At 36.0% G+C, this 20,675-nt stretch overlaps 1 protein-coding gene across 1 annotated transcript in view; it reads left to right on the forward strand.

The window, feature by feature from the left end:
• LOC109821219 overlaps positions 1,635-20,675 on the forward strand; it is a 27,771-nt gene continuing 8,730 nt past the window's right edge. Inside the window, exons 1-2 of the mRNA XM_020387404.1 lie at positions 1,635-1,740; positions 10,871-11,052. Coding sequence (XP_020242993.1) covers positions 1,635-1,740; positions 10,871-11,052 — 288 coding nt within the window. The remainder of the gene's footprint in view (positions 1,741-10,870; positions 11,053-20,675) is intronic.

Below are 20,675 nucleotides of genomic sequence, written 5' to 3' on the forward strand. Positions count from 1 at the left end.
ACTTCTATTATTTGTCTGTCTGTACCTTCACATATTTGTTGTTTTTACTAGAGATATAGTGACTGTGATGGTGAAACATGTCATAGTATGGTGTTTGGTGCTTGGCAGGTTTGACAATCCGGGTTTTACATTGGACTGCAGCCTTGCGTGAACCTTAGGACGTCACAGTTGGTATCAGAGCTCTAGTTCCAATATCCTTAGGATCATTCTTGTGTCATATTGTGGAGTTAGGATAGAGTTTCCTAGGAATCATGTATACAGTCCGCTAGGAATTCCTAGTATGAGTGAGGACGTATTATATATGTACGCTGAAAATTACAATTTCTTTTTTGATGAACTATTTGCTTTGAATAATAAAGCATGCTATGAGAAATATGTGATATGATTTACTTGTTGGTATACGTTATATCCTTTCATGCTTGAGATCCTGTTTACTGTGTGTAATGAGCTCTACTTCTAAATTAAAGATGTCAGGAAGAGGATGCGGACGTCGAGGTACTCGTGCTCAGGGAGCTGAGCAAGTCGATAGAGAGCCCGAGCCATAGCAGGGTTTGCAGTACTTAGTGGATCTTATAGCACCGTTAGTAGCTCGACTGACAGCTATTGAGGAACAGTTAGCAGATCATGTTCGACAGGAGACACCCATTCAGGAGGAGATACCAGAAGGGACACTAGTAGATTTACCACCACTTTTAGTTGGTGATGGAGTGGCTAAGCAGGAGGCTTGGCTTCGTCTGGTAGAGAGGTACCAGAAGTTGAAGGTTCCAGAGTTTCATGGTTTGACGGATTCTATTGCTACACACAAATGGAAGGAAGATGTAAGCAACATCTTGGACATGCTTAATGTGAATTCGGTGCAGAAGCAGCGGCTAGCAGCTTTCAACCTCAAGGGCGATACAGGAGGATGGTATCAACTTCGTTTTACTCCAGATCAGAGGATGACGATCTCATGGGAGACTTTTGTGTATTTCTTTGATGAGTAGTATGTTTCGACTGCAGTGAAAGCCGGGAAGGAGTTAGAGCTGGCTCGGTTGGAGCAGGGGGATATGTTTGTGATGGATTTTAAGAGTAAATTCATGTCACTACTTAGATTCACTGGCATGTGGAACACCAAGGAGCAGCAGGCTCAGATGTTTATGATGATACTTCGCCCAGGTTTACGCCGATATCTAGTATCTCGGAGGTTTTGTTCAGTGCGGGAGGTGGCAGATGCTGCCATGGCTCAGGAGACAGACACAACTATATTCATTAAGGGCAAAGATGGTAATGCTAAGTCAGGACAGTCCGGGGATAAAGGTAAAGATAAGAGACATTTTACAAGCTCAGAAGGACCCTAGTAGCAGGGTAAGGGTCCACATCAGCAGGGTCCCCATAAGAAAGGACACAAGTAGGACCAGAGAGCGTAGCAACAACACAAATTTTAGGGGACTTGTTTTAAATGCAACAGGTTTGGACACAGAGCAACGGAGTACCGCATCGCACCCACAGCAGGCCAGTAGGGTAGAAATCAGCAACAATAATAGAATCGTGCTCAGGGATGGGGTCAGGGTTAGCAGTTAAGGATTGAGGCACCTCCAGTAGTCCTGAGTTTTGAGGGACAAGTGCGAGCGATTCAAGAGATCCAGTAGGGACAGATGGTCCCTTACGTTCTAGGCGATGCATCGCAGCAGCCTTCGGCTACAGGTAGAGTGTACGCAGTTGTTCCTCACGATCATGACACGAGCGGGGCTATGGTGGAAGGTATGTTCCTCGTGAACTCCTTTCCAGCACATATTCTTTTTGATTCTCGTGCTTCACATTCTTTTATCTCCTACAATTTTATGGTTAGACTTCAGCTTGTAGCGCAGCCATTAGATATTCTGTTATTTGTGTCTACTCCTTTGGGAGAGATGTCTCTTTTAGAGAGTGTTTGTAGGAGATGTATCATCAGCTTGGACGATTCCGAGTTTGTGATCTATTTAATTGTGTTACGTATGTCTAAGTTCGATGTTATCCTTGGTATGGATTGGTTATCTTCCTACCATGTGAGTATCGACTGTTTTGCAAAGAAAGTTCGATGTTATCCTTGGTATGGATTGGTTATCTTCCTACCATGTGAGTATCGACTGTTTTGCAAAGACAGTCAGCTTGCTTCCTTGGTATGGATTGGTTATCTTCCTACCATGTGAGTATCGACTGTTTTGCAAAGACAGTCAGCTTGCTAGCTTGTGATGGATCTGAGTTAGTGGTAGAGACCTCCAGAGGCAACCAGTTTGCGGAGTCATTTCTGGTTATCGGAGGTCCGATTTTTGGGCCATGTCATCAGCCGAGAGGGCATTATAGTAGATCCGGCTAAAGTAGAAGCCGTACTTGATTGGGAGCCGTCAAAGACGGTTACCGAGATTCGTAGCTTCTTAGGTCTGGCGGGCTATTACAGAAATTTTATTCAGGACTTCTCGAAGATCGTAATGCCCCTTACACGCCTTACTAAGAAGGGTGTATAGTTTATTTGGGGCACAGAGTGCCAGGAGGCATTTGAGACATTAAAAACTAAGTTGACTTCAGCACCTGTATTGATTATTCCTAGCAGTGATAAGACTTTTGTTATCTACACTGATGCATTCTTATCGGGTCTTAGATGTGTATTGATGCAGACCCAGAGAGTTGTAGCCTATATTTCGAGACAATTGAGGACTCATGAGCAGAATTATCCCACACATGATTTGGAGCTAGCAGTAGTGATCTTTGCACTGAAGGCGTGGAGGCATTATTTGTATGTGGTACAGTTTAAGTTGTTCACAGATCACTAGAGTTTAAAGTACCTTTTTTTCACAGAAAGAGCTTAACCAGAGACAGCGACGGTGGGTAGAGTTTATTAAGGATTATGAGTTCGCTATACAGTACCATCCGGGAAAGGCGAACGTGGTAGCAGACGCGTTGAGCAGGAAGCGTCGTCATGGGCTAGCAGCTTTGAGGTGTTCACTACACCGGGATCTTAATACCCTCAGCCATTATGATTTCAGGCTAGAGATTGGCGGGAGCAGTGTTTTCTTAGGATCTTTATCGGTACAATCGTCTTGGGGAGATAGAGTAGTTGGAGCTCAGTTAGAGGATTCTTGGATTCAAACCCGTAAGGGGGAGGTTTCCAAAGATCCCAATGATGATTGGACTATTGGAGTAGATGAAGGCCTTCGGATGAATGGCAGAATTGACAAGCCGAACAATCTACAGCTGAAGAGGGAACTTCTGGACGAGGCACATCGTAGCAGATATACAGTACACCCAGGCACGACGAAAATGTATAAGGATCTGAAGAGGCATTTCTGGTAGAGTGGTATGCACAGAGAGATTGCATAGTATGTGGCTAAGTGTTTTACCTATCAGTAAGTTAAGGCAGAACATCAGAGACTTGCAGGAGCCCTACAGCCTTTACCCATTCCCGAGTGGAAGTGGGCATATATTTTCATGGATTTTATAGTAGGATTGCCTAAGTCAAAGAAAGAAAATGATTCTGTTTGGGTTATAGCGGACAGATTAACAAAGTTGGCGTATTTCTTACATGTGAGGACGACTTATACGACGGATACGTACGCGAGGATTTTTATTCGGGAGATTGTTAGATTACATGGAGTCCCGGAGACGATTGTATCAGATCGGGGCTCAGTCTTCACATACCACTTTTAGAGGAGTTTTTAGGATGCCTTTGGCAGTCAGTTATCATTCAGTAGTGTCTTTCACCCTTAGACAGATGGTCAAACCGAGAGGGTGAATCAGGTGTTAGAGGATATGCTGAGAGCATGTGTTTTAGATTTTTAGGATAGCTGGGAGGACCACATCGCATTGATTAAATTTGCATATAATAATAGTTATCAAGCTACCATCGGGATGGCGCCGTATGAAGCCTTGTACGGGAGACCTTGCAAATCGCCTATATGTTGGGCGAGGCTAGAGGATAGTCTATTACTTGGTCCGGAGCTAGTTAGGCAAACCACAGAAAAGGTGACGTTGATTCAAGAGCACATTCTTGCCGCACACAGTCGACAAAAGAGTTATGCAGATTAGCGGAGATGACCTTTAGAGTTTCAGATCAGAGACTTAGTTATGTTGAAAGTGTCACCGATGAAGAGCGTTCAGCGATTCAGTAGACGGGGGAAACTTGCCCCGAGATATGTTGGTCCCTTCAGGATTATCGAGCGCATTGGAGCTGTTTCTTTTAGATTAGACCTTCCAACATCGATGTCGAGTGTACACGATGTCTTTCATATTTCGATGCTCAAGAAGCATTTGCGTGACGAGGAGCATCAGAGGGTGATTAATTCACCAGAGATCGAGATCCAGGATGATTTGACTACCGTAGAGATTCCGGTATGTATTCTTGCTGGAGAGAATAAAAAGCTTAGAAACAAAGTCATTCCATTAGTGAAAGTTCAGTGGAACCGGTAAGGAGCCGAAGAGATTTCTTAGGAGCGTAAGGAGGATGTATGTTGTGACTACCCACACCTGTTTGAACAGGTAAGATGTTGATAATTAAATATGCTTATATGCATTGATAGATATGATTATATGTGTTGTTTAGTCACATTTATATTTAACACTAGAATAGGTCATTCAACACTTAGCTCTTAATTATTCGGAACATATGGTATATATATGGGGGGGGGGGGGGGTGGTGGGGGGGGGGGGGTTCCTTATTTGGATTTTTCGCCCGACGTACTAATTCCGTCTAATTAGGGGTTAAGTGAGGATGCACGCATGTTAGATTGTTAAGTTTAAATGTTGCTTATATTTCAAACCTGGGGATTAATGGTGCGAGATGTGTACGGAAGGGTTTTCATGTCTGGATTGTCCCCTCTTGGTGTTTTTCTCATATTACTAATCTTTATGGTGCGATCACGGATGTTCAGACGAAATTCTTTTGGGGGGGGGTTGAATGTAAAACCCTAAAAATTTGTGGTAATATAATTAATATGCGATTAATTATGATATATTGATATTTATTTTGATAAATATCATTTAATGGTATATGAGTATTATACAATGTGTTTTGAGTATAAACAAGTTCATACGTGAGAAAGAAACAAGTCGAAACATGCACAATGGCCAAATATGTGAGAAACTGGAAATTTCTAGTCTGGTCGACCTCGAGACGTGCAGAGAGTTTTTCCTGTTCTGAGTTGGTTTCGGATTTTTAAAGCCCACATCTGTTTTCTCTAATAAAGAACCCTAACAGCCACCAAAATCCCCACAAACCCCATTTTGATTTCTTGGAGAAGATTGAAGGCTTCCGAGCGGGATTTACCTTGGTTTTGGCTTTTGGATCAGAGATCTTTGTTGGCTTTGCACTTTGCACGTTCTTCAACAAGTTTCAGGCGAGTATCATCTCTGCTAATCCCTCTCCCAGTTTTTAAAATGTTTTTAAAGAGTTTTTAACATATATTATGGAGCCAAATTGACTAGTTTATAAATAAAAGTTAATTCTTTTGTATTATATGTATAAAGACTAGGTCTTTTCATATTAAAAAAATTAAGAACGAATTTACAGAAGTATTTAAGATCTGAAAATGATTTAAAATGTTGTTTAATCTAAAGAAAGATGATTTGTTCTTCGTTTTGAGTTTTTATGCATGATTTAGGGTTTTGAATATAAATTTAATACAAATAATCATGTGATATATGTTGAGATTGTTTCTAGAAGTATTTATCATGACATGTTTTCATGCAAGTTTCACGTGTATTAAACAAGTTTAAATCACAAAAAATCGACATGAACACAACACGGTGCAGAAATCTGCATCATCTGGAAAATTTGTCCACGGTGGACCGCGCCTAAACAGCGGTCAACCGCGTGCCAGGCAGAAGCCTGGGCAACCTTGAAAACCTGTCGCCGTCGACCGCTGCATAATTGCGGTCGACCGCCAACCTAGCAGTTAGCATGTGCATATTTTTCTTCAACGTTTTGACTTTTTTAGAGAGTTTCTCGATCTTGTATTGATACATTATGATGACTAAGAGTTGTTTAGCATCTGGGATGTTGGTGAATACCAGATATGGATACGCACACCGAGATATGTGCACGTACACTTAGTTTATGTTGTTTTGACTCACATTACTGAGATAGTTAGTATAAATTGAGTTAGCGAAAGTGAATTATTGACAAAGGTATGGGCGACTCTCACATTACATATGGTATGGGCGACTCTCACAATGTTACCCAATGAACTATTGACAAAGGTAAATCACAAATGAAGTATCATTTCCATCGGTCAAGTCAAGTTACCAAATCTGCCCTCGGTACCCCCATATAAAACAAGAGAGATCTTCACCATTCTTAGGTCTGAACTCTTTGAACCTTAAACCCAATCTAATATTCTTCGTATTGATTCGACCAGTCACTGATTTGAGCAACGGAGGGCAAGCTGGAGGAAAACTCCTATGGGGTCTCCAACGTTGATTATTTGTGCATGGATCTGCCTCTTTCAATTTTATCAGACACTAGAGAAGATCAAGGGCCCCCTAATTTCTTATTAATCCCTACTCAATCCGAAGATTAATTTCCTGGCATAAACAATAGTTTAGCTAAAAGGATCAAACTGCATGAATTTGGCAACGCGAAGGGGTCAGGATGAGTATTGAATATTATGAAGCCCACATGTCGATATGATAATTGGAAACTTAATAAGGATACTCTTTTAAGATGCTAAATGTGTTTACCTCAAACAATCCAGATAATTCTTTCAAGAACATTTCTACAGTGCTAAATGTCATTCGACAGAGGTAATATTTTGTTTAAATCAGCGTGTAATCAACAATTTCTACAGTGCTAAATGTCAATCGACAGAGGTAATATTTTGTTTAAATCAGCGTGTAATCAACAATTGTCTTTTAGGTATATCTAGCTTAATTTTAGAACCCAAGTATCAATTTTCTTAGGCATTTTCAATTCTTTAGAATGTTATTTTTCATCTAATAAATCATATACTCCTTTAAAAGCACGAGTTCAGGGAAATCTTAAAAGCACGAGTTCAGGGAAATCTTTCACTGGTCAATATTACCCTTCATTATTTTGAATATTTCATTTATATCTTAATCATAATTACATCCTATCCTAATCCTATGTGAACTATCTATAGGTTAACAATTTAAAAAATAATATTAATAAAATATATAAAATATTTTTATGGTCTTAGTTTGTTAAGATAAAGAAATTATACGTAGCTAACATAGTATAATACATGAAGAATTGCAAAAAAATCCTAAAATTTTTTAAATTAAATTGCACAAAATATCCTGAAAAGTTTAAAATTATAGAAACCATCGTGATGTCTCAAAAATTAAAATAACAAACATGAGATTAAGAAATTAACATCATTTTGTGAAAAATTTAAAATTTGCAGTTAACACCTCAATGTCTCAAAATTTATAGAAACACCCTCAAAAGTTCACAAACACGCACCCTGAAATTCAAAAATTTCAAAAACTTATAAACAACATAGATGAATTCTAGGGATTACCATGATGCACCCAAAAATTTCTGACATTTCAAAACTTAAAACAACAAACATGAAATTAAGAAATTAACAATAACCTCTGAAAAATTTAAAATTTTTAATTAACACCTCAATATCTCAAAAATTATAGAAACACTATCAAAAGTTTAAATTATTAAAAATCACCCTAAAATTCTAAAATTTTAAATTTTGCAGCAATAAAAGATGAATTTAGGATATTACCCTCAGGCACCTAAAAATTTAAAATTTATCAAAATTAACCTCAAAGTTACAAAAATTGTAAAAAACTCCTTCAAAATTTTAAAATTGAAAAAAAAATCTAAAAATTTAAAATTTATAACAAGTACACATCAAATCTGGAAACTATTGGTAGACCACTGAAATTTAAATTTTTTCAAAATTAATCTATAGTTTTAATAATTAAAAAAAACACCCTCAAAATTTCAGGGTTGTATGAAATATTCTGACATTTAAAAAAATTACCACCAATACATAAAACATAGAAGTTATAACTACCAAACTTAAAAGATTTTTTTTTGAAAAAACTCTCCCAAAGTTTTAAAAACTACAAATCACACCCTCAAACTTCAAAACTATAAAAAAGACTGAAATTTTAAAATTTGGCAAAGAAAAGTGTAATTGTTTGGTATTTTTTCATTAAGATGTGTGTGTGTGTGTGCGCGCGCGCGTGCGTGTATGTGCGTGTAAATTACAATTTAGAGTTTACTATCCCTTTTTAGCATCTAAAAATAGTATAAGTTGATATTGGTAAACAAAAATAATAGGAATTGATTAAAAACATACGGCTAAGGAATAAATTTTTTTAAAAATAGCTTAAAATTATTGCTACTATATAAATTAAAGTAACTACATATAATTTTAATAATAGGTTGGAGCAGCAAAAATACATTAGTAACATTAATTGATAAATGTTTAAATCCATAAAAATAATAAAATACTATAATACAATAGCTTAGCATTAATTAATTATAATTTAGAAACATTAATTTTTGATTTTAATAATATTTATAAGGTAAAAGAATACAAGGAATTACATATAGAGAAACTATCAGAATGTTCAAAGATACCCTTCAAAAGAATTAAGCTATTTCCATTGCAAATGAGAAAGTAATGGAAATAAATTTAAAATTCAGAAAATATCTATAAATTACTTGAATTAGCATTAACATAAAGCATATCTATTAAAGAAGAACCGACTAAGTTGCGTAAAAAAATTATTTAACAACTTTATCCTAATCAAAGAAGAATTCTCCATGGAAGATATAAAAAAATTAGTAAGTATTCATAAATTTCATACTTTGTTCTTCAAATACTAAAGAAATTAAATATTAATATTACAATTTAAAGCAAATTAGTAATGAAAAATGTAAGTATTTAGTTTAGATCTTTGTGAAAAATGAGAGGGATAAAGCAAAAGTAATATCATTGACATAATAGAAACTCTTATTGGATGCATATTAGAAGAATTCATTGTAGAAAAAAAAAGAGGTAGCTTCTAATCTTATTTAAGTAATAAACTAGGAACACAAAGAATTTCATATATATGAAATTAACATTTATTCTCATTGAAATAAAAAAAATCAAAGTCTATATTTTAAGCAGTTTGTGTTAAACATCGGAAATACATTTAACTTCTTTGTAAAGTAAAACAAGAAGATAAAAGATTAATGAGCTTAGGAAAGATAACAACATAAAAAATATAATTCTAACTTGATATCACAATCGATGTAGATGATAAATACACGAGAATTTCTTGGGAAAAAGAAAAAGATGAAGAATGATTGATCTTAGCTCAATAAAAAATAAAACAGAAGGAATAAAAGATAATATTTTCTAAATATATTATAGAATAGTTTAATTAATTATTTTGAGTGAAATTAGAAATCTTTAGAATGAAGTTTCATGAACTTTTTCAATATTTTTATATGCTTATGTGGATACTTTTATCATATAAAAGTATAATAGAGTTAGTATTAATCTTTAATTTATAATTTTTTATGAAGTCTATATAAAAGTATAATAGAGTTAGTATTAATCTTTAATTTATAATTTTTTATGAAGTCTATCAATGATTAGGAACAAACTTTTTAGTATTAATCTTTAATTTATAATTTTTTATGAAGTCTATCAATGATTAGGAACAAACTTTATATTTTTTTTAATATCATTGTAGCATACTTTTAGTCAATCATTTTGCCTTATTAGTTTTAAATATTCACCTAACACTATTTTAATATTTTTACTTTTGCAATACTGTATTTTCTCAAGTAAAGCTTGGTTTCATATCGGTCAAAATAATATGAACATTTAAATTAGCTTCAAATTATATATTTTTTTGTCAATTCAAAGACCAACATGAAAATTTAAATTGGGTGTAGCCTATGTAAACAAACATTAAAAAATCGCGATATAAAAGTTTAGAGACAAAAGTGAGCACAAACTATTAAAGTGGAACTGAGAAACAAATTTTACTTTGAAAATAAGCCAAAAATATTTAATCATTGTATTTAACCACGTGCATTGCACGTGTATAACATCTAGTATATCCATAAAATCAAGAGTTAGTCTTAGAGGACCCCTCTCAACTATGAGGTTGTCCCAGAGAACCCATCTCAATTACCTTATTTTTAGTAAAAGCCCCTCGCCTCTAGGGTTTTGTATATAATTCTTCTCAACTTTGAAAATTTAATTTACCTCAAACCCCCAAAACATCCAACAACGTGGTGCCTCATTAACCTCCCCTCACCCCCCACCCCCACCCCAAAACTCTGGATCTTTTTACACTTAGGGACTATTTGTTTGCACAAGGGGAAGGGGAAAACATGTCAGAACTGACAAAAACTGTCAGTTTTGACAGGCTTTCTTGCAAAAACGCCTTTTTAGAGGCCTTTTTGCAAGAAAGCCTGCCAAAACTAACAATTTTTGTCAGTTTTGACAGGCTTTCAGCCTATTTCCCCCTCTAAAAAGGCAACCAAACGCCCCTTATCTGGAGGAATCTCCCTACTTGGTAATTCTAACACAAAGACCAAATTGTAAGCAATTAGAAGATTTGAGAGACTTGAGGAGCTAATATGGAATTACGGAAGCTTTAAGGGACTACCATTGAAAAAAACCCAAAATTATAACAAATTGTACTTTAGCTAGGTGTCGCAAATAAAAGAAATAAATCAATTTTCACTTTTAAGTTGGTTAATATTTATTTTCTGAAAAGACTTTTTAACAAAAATGGATAGTAATCAGTTTCCCAGACGGTGACAAACTCTTGACATGTGGGACCCGCACCCACTTTTCGCTGCAATGTAGCATCCCTCCTCAAGTCCAGTCAAAACTTTACCCGCTCCTATTTACATCCCCAATCCTAGCCAATTACCCTGCCCATAACCCTAGCCCTATCCCTAGTTACATCCCCAATCCTGCGACGGTCGCCGACCCCTACGCTCCGCATGGCGGAAACTCGGCGGCGGGGTGCTGTTATGCGAGTAGCAGCGGAGCTGAGGCGATTCAGCAGTACGTTATCCAGCCTGGTACCTATGGAACACCGGTGGTGAGATCAAACTTCTCCCTTTTATCATTCTTAGTGTTTTGATTAGAAATGTAGGAATAAAGTTGTCTCCTTTTTGCAGCTCTAGTGCATTTTGTTTCTTGTAATTGGGTGAATGGTGCGTGTCTGATTTGTTGTCATTGTTGTTTGGGATTCAAGATGTGGGTATTTAAAAATTGGTTGCTATGTATATGAGACCACCGATCTGGTCGATGACTAAACAAGAGATATGCTTTAATGCTATCCTTCTGATGTGGGAAAAAAAAAAGGGGAAAAGGGGGAGGGGGTTGGGGGGGGGGGGGAGAAGAAAAAAAGGGTATCTGAAAATTGGTGTTGCGCATCTTTTTGGGAAAGCTTTTAATTAACTAAAAATGGAGCTTCCGAGCAAATTAGACTTTAAAAAGGTTACACTTATGTTGTTTCTTAATTCTCAAAGATCTTGATTCATGTGCAGCATAATTTTTTTTGAATCATTCCATAATTATGGTGTCTTTAGGTGAAGGCATCAATGCTGTAATCTTTCTCAACAGGTTTCGCTTGTTACCAATGCTTAGGCTTTTGTGTCGAAGTCTTTGGAATGCAAATTACCAGCCAAGAAAAATCCAAAGAACCTGTGATTTCTTTCTTCTAAATTCTTTCTGTAGTATCCTTCCTAAGATCAAGATTGTTGTAGCACAGGTTTTGTTTTTCATTCACGCAATATGTTGCATATTTTATAGTCCTCATATTTAAATATTAAGAGGGAATGGATGAAAATTCATTCATCATCCATGCTAGACTTTGAATTTCTAATGCCAACCTAATTCACAGAGTATTTTGAATCTCTAATGCCAACCTAATTCACAGAGTATTTTGCAGGTTATCTTTACTTCTTAGGACAAATTTTCAAAACCAACCTATTTACAAATTTAATCACAGAAAACAACCCACTTCAGATTTAATTGCAAAAACCGACCTGGTTTCAGCCTTGGCGCTGAAACCAGGTCGGTTTTTGTGAAAAAACTTTCGAAACTTCACGGGAGTTGAACTCCCGTGAAGTTTCCCAGTACAAAAAAAAAAAAATTTGAACTACGAAACTTCACGGGAGTTCAACTCCCGTGAAGTTTCGGATAAAAATTTTCAAAAACCGACCTGGTTTCAGCTCCAGGGCTGAAACCAGGTCGGTTTTTGCAATTAAATCTGAAATAGGTTGTTTTCTGCTATTAAATTTGTAAATAGGTTGGTTTTGAAAATTTGTCCTTACTTCTTAATTTGCAGTTTGTCTAGAAGCTATTCAACAACCCAACTTCCATAATTGTGCATCACCAATTAGAAATTCATGTTTTCCTAAAGTTTTTCTGAATCTAGTTCATATTAGTCATTTAGTGATAATAATCAACATTTGTATCAAATTAGTCCATAGAAATCTTGGATTGTACTGCTGCATTTATGCACAATTAAAAGAAGATATTCTGAACTTTAGGAGAGCCCATACCACAGTAGGGCAAATTTTGTTGTCCTAAGTGATTAAGCATGACTTGTTTTCACGCCCTCATCATTAAGATCCCAGGATAATCAGTGAACTGTCAAATGTATGTCATCATAAACCAATAGTTGAAGAAAGATGTTGATCCAACTGAAAACATTGTATAATTTTTTTTTGTTAGTAGCAAATCAAGCTTATTAACTCATTCTTCTTTTGCTTGAGGAGATAGTTGGAGAATTCTTCTTCACATAATTGAAGAACATTGTCACTTTCATCTGACAAATTCTACTGTGGTCTTAGCTTTATTTTTTGTTTGTTATACACATTTGAAAAATATAACAAATACTCTAGGATTAAGAAGAAATCCATTATTTGAGACATTGAGTATGGAAAAAAAAGAAGAAAGCTGCCTGAAATCAAGGTTAAAAGCATTATGGCAAGTTTTAGTCATTTATTTACCGCACCAAAGTCCATTCAATTTTATAGAAAGAATGAGTGTTCTATGCAACTGTTTTCCACACTGATGTATGTGAGGTACTGAGGTGTACTAAACAATGGAATTATGTGTAGTTCTAGTATCTTGCTTGAGTAAGAGATGGTCTCAAAGTGACTGATCTCAATCAATTACGTGGAAGGAAGGTGCAAAATAAGCCCAAAGAGCTAGCAATGTACTACTCATTATGGCAAGGGTCAATGTTATAGAAAGCTCTAGGCGGACTAGACGTTTGAGCTAGCGCCTAGAGGGCTCCTGGGCTTTTGTTTATTTTTAAATTATTTAATTATAATAATTGACAAAAACATGAATTAAATTCATAAAAATTGCAAAATGATAAATGAATAGCAATCTTAAATCTACAATCAACCATGCATAAATACTAAATAGCCAAAATAGTAACTAAATACGAAGAAGCATCACCATGTTTAACATAATATGTCACCGCAACCATAAATAATATCACAAATTCAAGAGTCTAATGCAGTATTGCTCAATAAAATAAAATATGAATAGTCTAAATGTCTAACATAAGACATAATCATATAATCTAATCATCACCATCATGGAAATCCAGATCCTCCACTGCATGATTGCTATCCTTTGAGTTCATGTTCACGTAGCCCTCATCCTCATTTGTGACATCATCGTCGGATGCAAGAGGCTCTTCTTCGCCTATAATCATCGAAGATCCTACAACTCTTGCTATTCTCTCACTCCTTCGGTTCGCTGCAACCTCAGTTGCTCCAGATACATTCTCCACTATCGTCCAAGAAACCTTCGAACCTAGATAAGTCTCTTCCTAGTCATTGGAACTCTTTCGAGGATCTGTGCATGTGCCGTAGTACGATCTTGCATTATTAGCACATCTTTGTCTGCTCTCTTCTTTTACTTGAGCATGACATTCAACTTCACAAACACAAAATCCTCCAACCTCTTCGATTCCAATCAGTTTCTCTTCTTTGTGTGAATCTTTAATAAAGAAGAAAAGAACAAGTTAGTGAAGTCATACATGAATAATTTCATCTTATTAATTTTAGATAGTCATGTAATTTACCCATCAAATGTACTCTAACTCCTCTCGCATCCAGAAGAACTGCTAGTGATAGTGAGGTTAAGAACATTCATCTCCAAGTTTTGCTGAAAAGGACAATCACTGCCATACATATATCACCAACTAGCTGTAAAACACATTATCTCGATTGAATTCTCTACTGATCAAATAACTTATGACTGATAGATCTAATTTACAAACTTAATTTACCTAGATTGAAGTCCACTTTCTGCCTAGCTTTCGCTGTCAAACTTCTACTAAATGAACACTTACCACTTTGTACTTCTTCATAAACTCCTTAGTAGCCTCGGGTTGATGTTCCTTGTCGAGATAGAATAACTTCACATTTAGGAACCATTCCTTCCTCTTTGTAGAGTTCCTAGCCACATTTAGAAACCCCTCCTTCCTCTTTGTAGAGTTCCTAGCTACATCATCTGGGAAGAAGTGGTAAGGTTTAAGGACATAAGCTACCATATGCAAGGGTGCATACAATCTATCATTGGACTTGAAAAAAAGGAGAATAGACTTTCAATAACCTTTTCACATATTGCCACTAACTCACATAGCACCATAGCCTCTACTTTTCTATCCCTTGTAGTCTTAAAATGTTTGCTTTTCCTCCATTCTTTATTAGAGAAGATGAGTCTTGGCTTCATCTTCTTTGCATAAACACTCGCAGAGTCAAGAATACAGTGGTGAAGTAAGTGACTCCGGGTCTAACAATATCCCTCATCTTACACAAAAGCGACATCATATTCAAGATTTTGTAGTGGTTGTAGATGAAAACGGTAAGGGCCTTTGTTTTCTCTATGGTTGCTTTGAAGGATGTCAAACTTTTCGATGCCCTTAAACATCAAGTCAATAGTATGAGTTGAACAACTAGTCCAAAAGATCCTCAGTCTCTTTTACTTTAGTTTCTCCTTCGTCGCCATATTAGCAGATGTATTATCCGTGACAACGTGAATGACCTTCTGTGCCCCAATCTCCTTACTACCCGTGTCTCCCTGCTTGAAAATGTACTCTCCCATATGCAAGCCCCTCGGAGCACTCAATCGACTTGGAAAAGGTCGTGCCTAACCTGCTGTGCATGCATAGATTCATGATTGACTGCATCTTCCTATGTGACCAAGCATCTTTCATAATAGAATATGTGCTCTTTCCCCACTTCTTGTGCTCCTCCAATGAGTCCTTAGTCCCATTCACATCACCCCTCAACAATGTCTCCCTCATCGTGTACATGGTAAATGATCGGTATGTACGTCCATAATCCCCAATGGTGGTGCACATCCATAAGGAGTCGGTGGAGATGACATGAAAAGGAATGCTATTCTCATATGCCCATCTAGCCACGTGCTTATAGACCCGATCTCTATTGATATCTTGTTGTTCGTATAAGCTTTCTTCACTCTCTAGGCTGAATCATCTTCCCCATTAATCTCTTCACTAGCTCGGGATCACTAGCGGTATTAGCATCCATTAACCCAACGGTCAGTTTTCTGGACATTTTGAAGATCCCCCCATTGTAGGAGCAGGAGAGCAATTTCCTATTCGTCAACCTAACGGTCGGTTTTATGCAATTGTTTCTTTGGTCGGCAAGATGTTGCTTCTGAAAGTACCTTAGAAGGGGTGAATAGGATAATTGCTAATCTAATCCGATTTCAATGCCAAATTAATAACTTGTAATGCAACATCCTAGTAATATGATATAAAATAAAATATGCAAGGATCAACAAGAGACAATAGTCGATGTAAACAAGCACAAAATGTAAAGAATAATAATGCGTCAAAAATAATCGCAAACACAATATATGATCACGGAGTTCAGTCAATCCTCGACCTACGTCTCCACTCCTCACCTCGAGGAGATTTTCACTATATCTCATAATCTACATAAATGGTTTTTAAAAATCACCGATAACTTTTACAACTCACACGATGTCAATTACACAAGCTACACTTCTCTAAGTGTTGGATTGCCCGTGTTAATTACCTTAAGTGTTTGGAATCATTGTTATCGAGACGCGTGCCACGGGCGTGCGGCGTTGCGGGCTAGGGCAATTGCGCTCCGCACCAGAGGCGGGGCGCTGCACGCACACGAGGCGCGCGCGCCTCATGTGCTTCGCATTCACCTCGTGGTGTCTTGTGTGCGCTTGACACCTGCATCATGTAATAGACTCTTTCTTCTTTTTTTTTAAAATAATTTACATATTACATATTTACATCATGTAATAGACTATTTCTTGCTAGTTGCTAATCCATTCTTCATCTTTTCATGTTTATAACCTATAAAAAGGAAACATTAATTAGTAATTTTGTATACTTGTTTACAAATTGTTACTTCATTCTCTAACAAGCATGCTAACTAGAAAATTATGAACATGTAAATAGCAATAGCAATTTAGTATACTTGTTTGCAAATTGCTCATATACATTCTCCATCCTTTTATGCTAACTATCAAATAGCAATTAAGAATGCTAACTATAAAATTATAAACATTCATGTTTGTTAATCACTTAATTGTTATTTAAAAATACGTATATCATATTTTAAATGAAAATACATATTTCTTATTGGTTACTTGCTTGTTTTATTTTATAGACTTTTGCTTATGTTGGAAATTCTTTTGCATTGTGATTTGTGGAAACTTATGAACTTCTCTATGTAATGCATACTAATTAAGACTCTTTCGTGATTTAGATGGTGAAATTATATTTCTTAGTCTTTTTATGTGACAATTTATAAGCATGTTGCTTATATGCTTCTTTGTCTTATGTTATAAAATATTAGTTTGAGTTGCGCGCCTAGCATATGGTGCAAGTAAGTGGCTTTTGCGCTCCGCATTGCGCCTTGCGCCTCGATAACACTGTTTGGAATTACAACCTCTTCCTAGGATTTACAACCAAACCACTATTGGTATTAACCCCGATCTCTCCCAACCACTTCTCTAAGTGTCATTGTGTATTACAATGTGTATAACAATAAGTGCGGATAATAGATTTTGTTCTCTAAACAAGTGAGAACGAAATATAAGCTCTCTCATTGCAAACACTCACAACCCAATTTTACTTAATATGAAATACTAAAGCTCAAGTGGTTGTGTGTAAACAATGAGTAAAATAAAATCAAACTCAAATCAATCTAGTATAAATATATGAGAATCAAAATATTAATTTAGTTAAGAGGAAGAGTTTATAAAACTTCTCCAAAACAAGATTTGAGGATGAATGCCTAAAAAACGAAATTGAGATCATTCTCTTTGTAAAACTCTTTTTCCACTTAAACAAACACACTTAATCTCTTTAAAAATGTGGAGCCAAAATGGCTAAACAAAAACATGGGTTTAGATTGGTCTTGAGGACTATTTATGGCGTCAAAATAAAAACAACTCAAAACTAGCTGTTACCAAAAAAAGATTAGATAAGTCGATTGGTTGACTATATCGGTCGACTGATCAACTAGCCGTTACAATAACAAAAACATAATTCAGTTGACTGCTTGATGTATCGGTCGACTGAAAACACTGTTCGGTCAACTGACTATTAAACGGTCGACTGATCAAATGTAAATACAGGATGCTGTAAAAATGCTTCTGGCCGATCGACTGTAAAAGATGGTCGTTCGACTGAAAACTGATACACAGCTGATACTTGAAAATTGAAGAGTTGATTTTCTAAATTCGATTTAAAATAGTAAAGCAACTTCAAAAATAGTAAAACTTGGGGAAATGTTTATATATATGAAAATAAGTATGTTAGAAAAGGAATTTCTAAAAAGCACTTCCCAAATGTGAAAACTCATTATTTTGCAAATCCATAAAAAATATGAGATCGTTAAATATGTTTTCATAAAACCAACAAAAATACTAACTGTTAAATATTTGATTCTGATGAAATCATTTCAAACACTATCTTTCCAAATAGATGATAGCGTGATAAATATGAAACTAATATATATTTGTATGGCTAAACATATCCACACAGATATTTGAAAATCCTTTAACAATGCAAATAAACAATGAAAAGCGATAAAACGAAATAATGTGTATGCGTTGTGACGCCCCTGTTTTCACACTTGACTACAGTACAAGGTGAACCCAGAGATGTCAAACCTGCCATGCACCTCCATTGTGCAACAACATGTTTTACCAATCACAGTAATATCCTCTAGTGGAAACCAATATAAATAAAGGTACAAAACAGACAAATAAGGGAAATAAATACTATGGACATGATACAGAAAGATATATCTCACAAATGAAATAGTGTCCCATATAAACTAAACTGGAATACAACTGATATACATATGGAGTCTAAAATAACATGATATGTCTCGACATGAATCGACTAGAAATCGTACTAAGGCATATCGCCTTAACAATATAAGTACAAACTCAAATGACTGAATGAAAACATAAGACTACTGTAGAGTCTCTACTAATAAACCATGTGACGACGACTATGTATGTACTCCGTCACCCTGCGACCCTCCGATACTCTGAGCCGCCTGAAAGAAGAAATAGAATAAAAAGAATAAGAGCGTCAGAGCGCTACAGCAAGATCACCTCTGTCCGCCCCCAGGAGAAGAGCTGCTAAATGAAATGGAGGCTCTATCTATTAAGCATAGTTTACCTACCTAGATCATTTTTCTCGTATCTAATGGAATTAATATTTAGAGCCCTACAAGACGAGACGTATTACGTCGAGCAAAGTAATCCAAACAAGAAAACTCTCCTGTATATATTATATGTCTCAAATTGTAGATAACTAAATACTAATGCCGAACTAAGAATAAACAATCTAAATAGAATTAATAATTAGAAACTCACAACACGAGACTGGTACGTCGAGTGAAATAAGAATAAACAATCTAAATAGAATTAATAATTAGAAACTCACAACACGAGACTGGTACGTCGAGTGAAATAATCCAAACAAGGAAACCCTCATGTTAGAAACTCACAACACGAGACTGGTACGTCGAGTGAAATAATCCAAACAAGGAAACCCTCATGTATATATCGTATGTCTTAGGTAGTAAATTACTAAATATTAACCCCGAGCTAAGCAACTGAAATATGACTGAAATAAAACAATAAAGTGGAACATCATAAATGATATCAGTATATGTGTATGCCTCGTGTACTCGAAATCATGAATAACTCGGTAAAAAAAGCCAACTCAACAGTGAGTTGTAGCACACTTGGTGTCTACAAAGGACTCAAAACAACTGGCTTACAATATTATCACTCTATAGTTCCTCAATAAATCATATACTCGTGTGAATCAGCAAATAGGTATCATCGCATAACCGTGCAGATCAACAAATAAGTATCATCGCATCACCGTGTGGATCGACAAATAGGTATCATCGCATTACTGTGCGGATCGACAAATAGGTGCACCGACTTCTGCGCATAAACATACGAAAACAATAATATAGGTACATCGACCTTTACGCATAATCATGCGGAAACAATGATATAGGTACACCGACCTCTACACATAAACATACAGAAACAATGATATAGGTACACCGACGCACTATCTCAAGTAGTACTGAGTTGTGCTCATCAACAATATTCACATACATGTAAAAATTGTATAGACAACTCATGTCTCGTGTGAAATCCAAACAATACTTATCATAATCCCCTTTGGGATATCCGTGTGTGTGCTACAATACTATACGTGTGTACTCCTGATCATACGTGTATCATCGTGCGGCTCGAACCCCGCGTTCGCGAAACAAACAATGCATGAATAAACAAAGCATATCAAAGAAAGAAGTAGGCCGGTCGACCCGAAGTTCGTACTTCGTGGTTGCGATCTAACGCATGTAGAAACTCACTATATACACTACAATATCAAATCAATCGACTGAAATATCCTGTCGATCAACCAGTGGCACGTGCACACACGGAACAGCCTCAATCGGTAAAAACTAACGTAGCCGGTGAATAATAATTTCGACTATGAACAGGAATTTCGATGAACAGTAATTCTGGTGAGTAGTACTCCCGACGATAAACAGAAATTCCAGTGGTGAATAGTAACTTCGAATGTGAATAGTAACTCTGTTAGTGAATAGTTTTTCCTGTGGTAAATAGTGTTTTTGGCAATGAATAGTGTTTTTTTAAAGCAAACAACGATTTCAATAATGAACAGTGATTCCAGGCAGTAAACAGTATTTCTAGACAGTGAACAGTGTTTTCCGATAGTGAACAATATTCCCTGTTAGTGAACAGTGTTTCCGATGGTGAATATCATCCCGATCATAGTTTTTTTTCTACATTTTCGGATTGTATCTAAAATTCTATTCATCAATTTAGGGTCTAAACCATCAAAATTAAAATTAATTAGGATGAGATTGGAAAAAGATAATCTTACATTTAGAAGTGGTTTTGATCTCCTAAACGGTTGATTCGTACGAAATTCCTTCACAAAAGTTATAGATCCGGCCTTCCTCTACAACTTTGCTTTACAAAGTTTTTCGAAATTCTATCAAAAAAATTTTGGAAATTTTGAGGGAGAGTGCGACTCTGCTCACGGGAATGGGAAAGGAGAAATGAAATGAAGAAGAGATATGATGATGATTATATATATATATATATATA

Source organism: Asparagus officinalis, chromosome 8 (genome assembly GCF_001876935.1).
Source record: "Asparagus officinalis chromosome 8, Aspof.V1, whole genome shotgun sequence".
Classification (NCBI taxonomy): Eukaryota; Viridiplantae; Streptophyta; class Magnoliopsida; order Asparagales; family Asparagaceae; genus Asparagus; species Asparagus officinalis.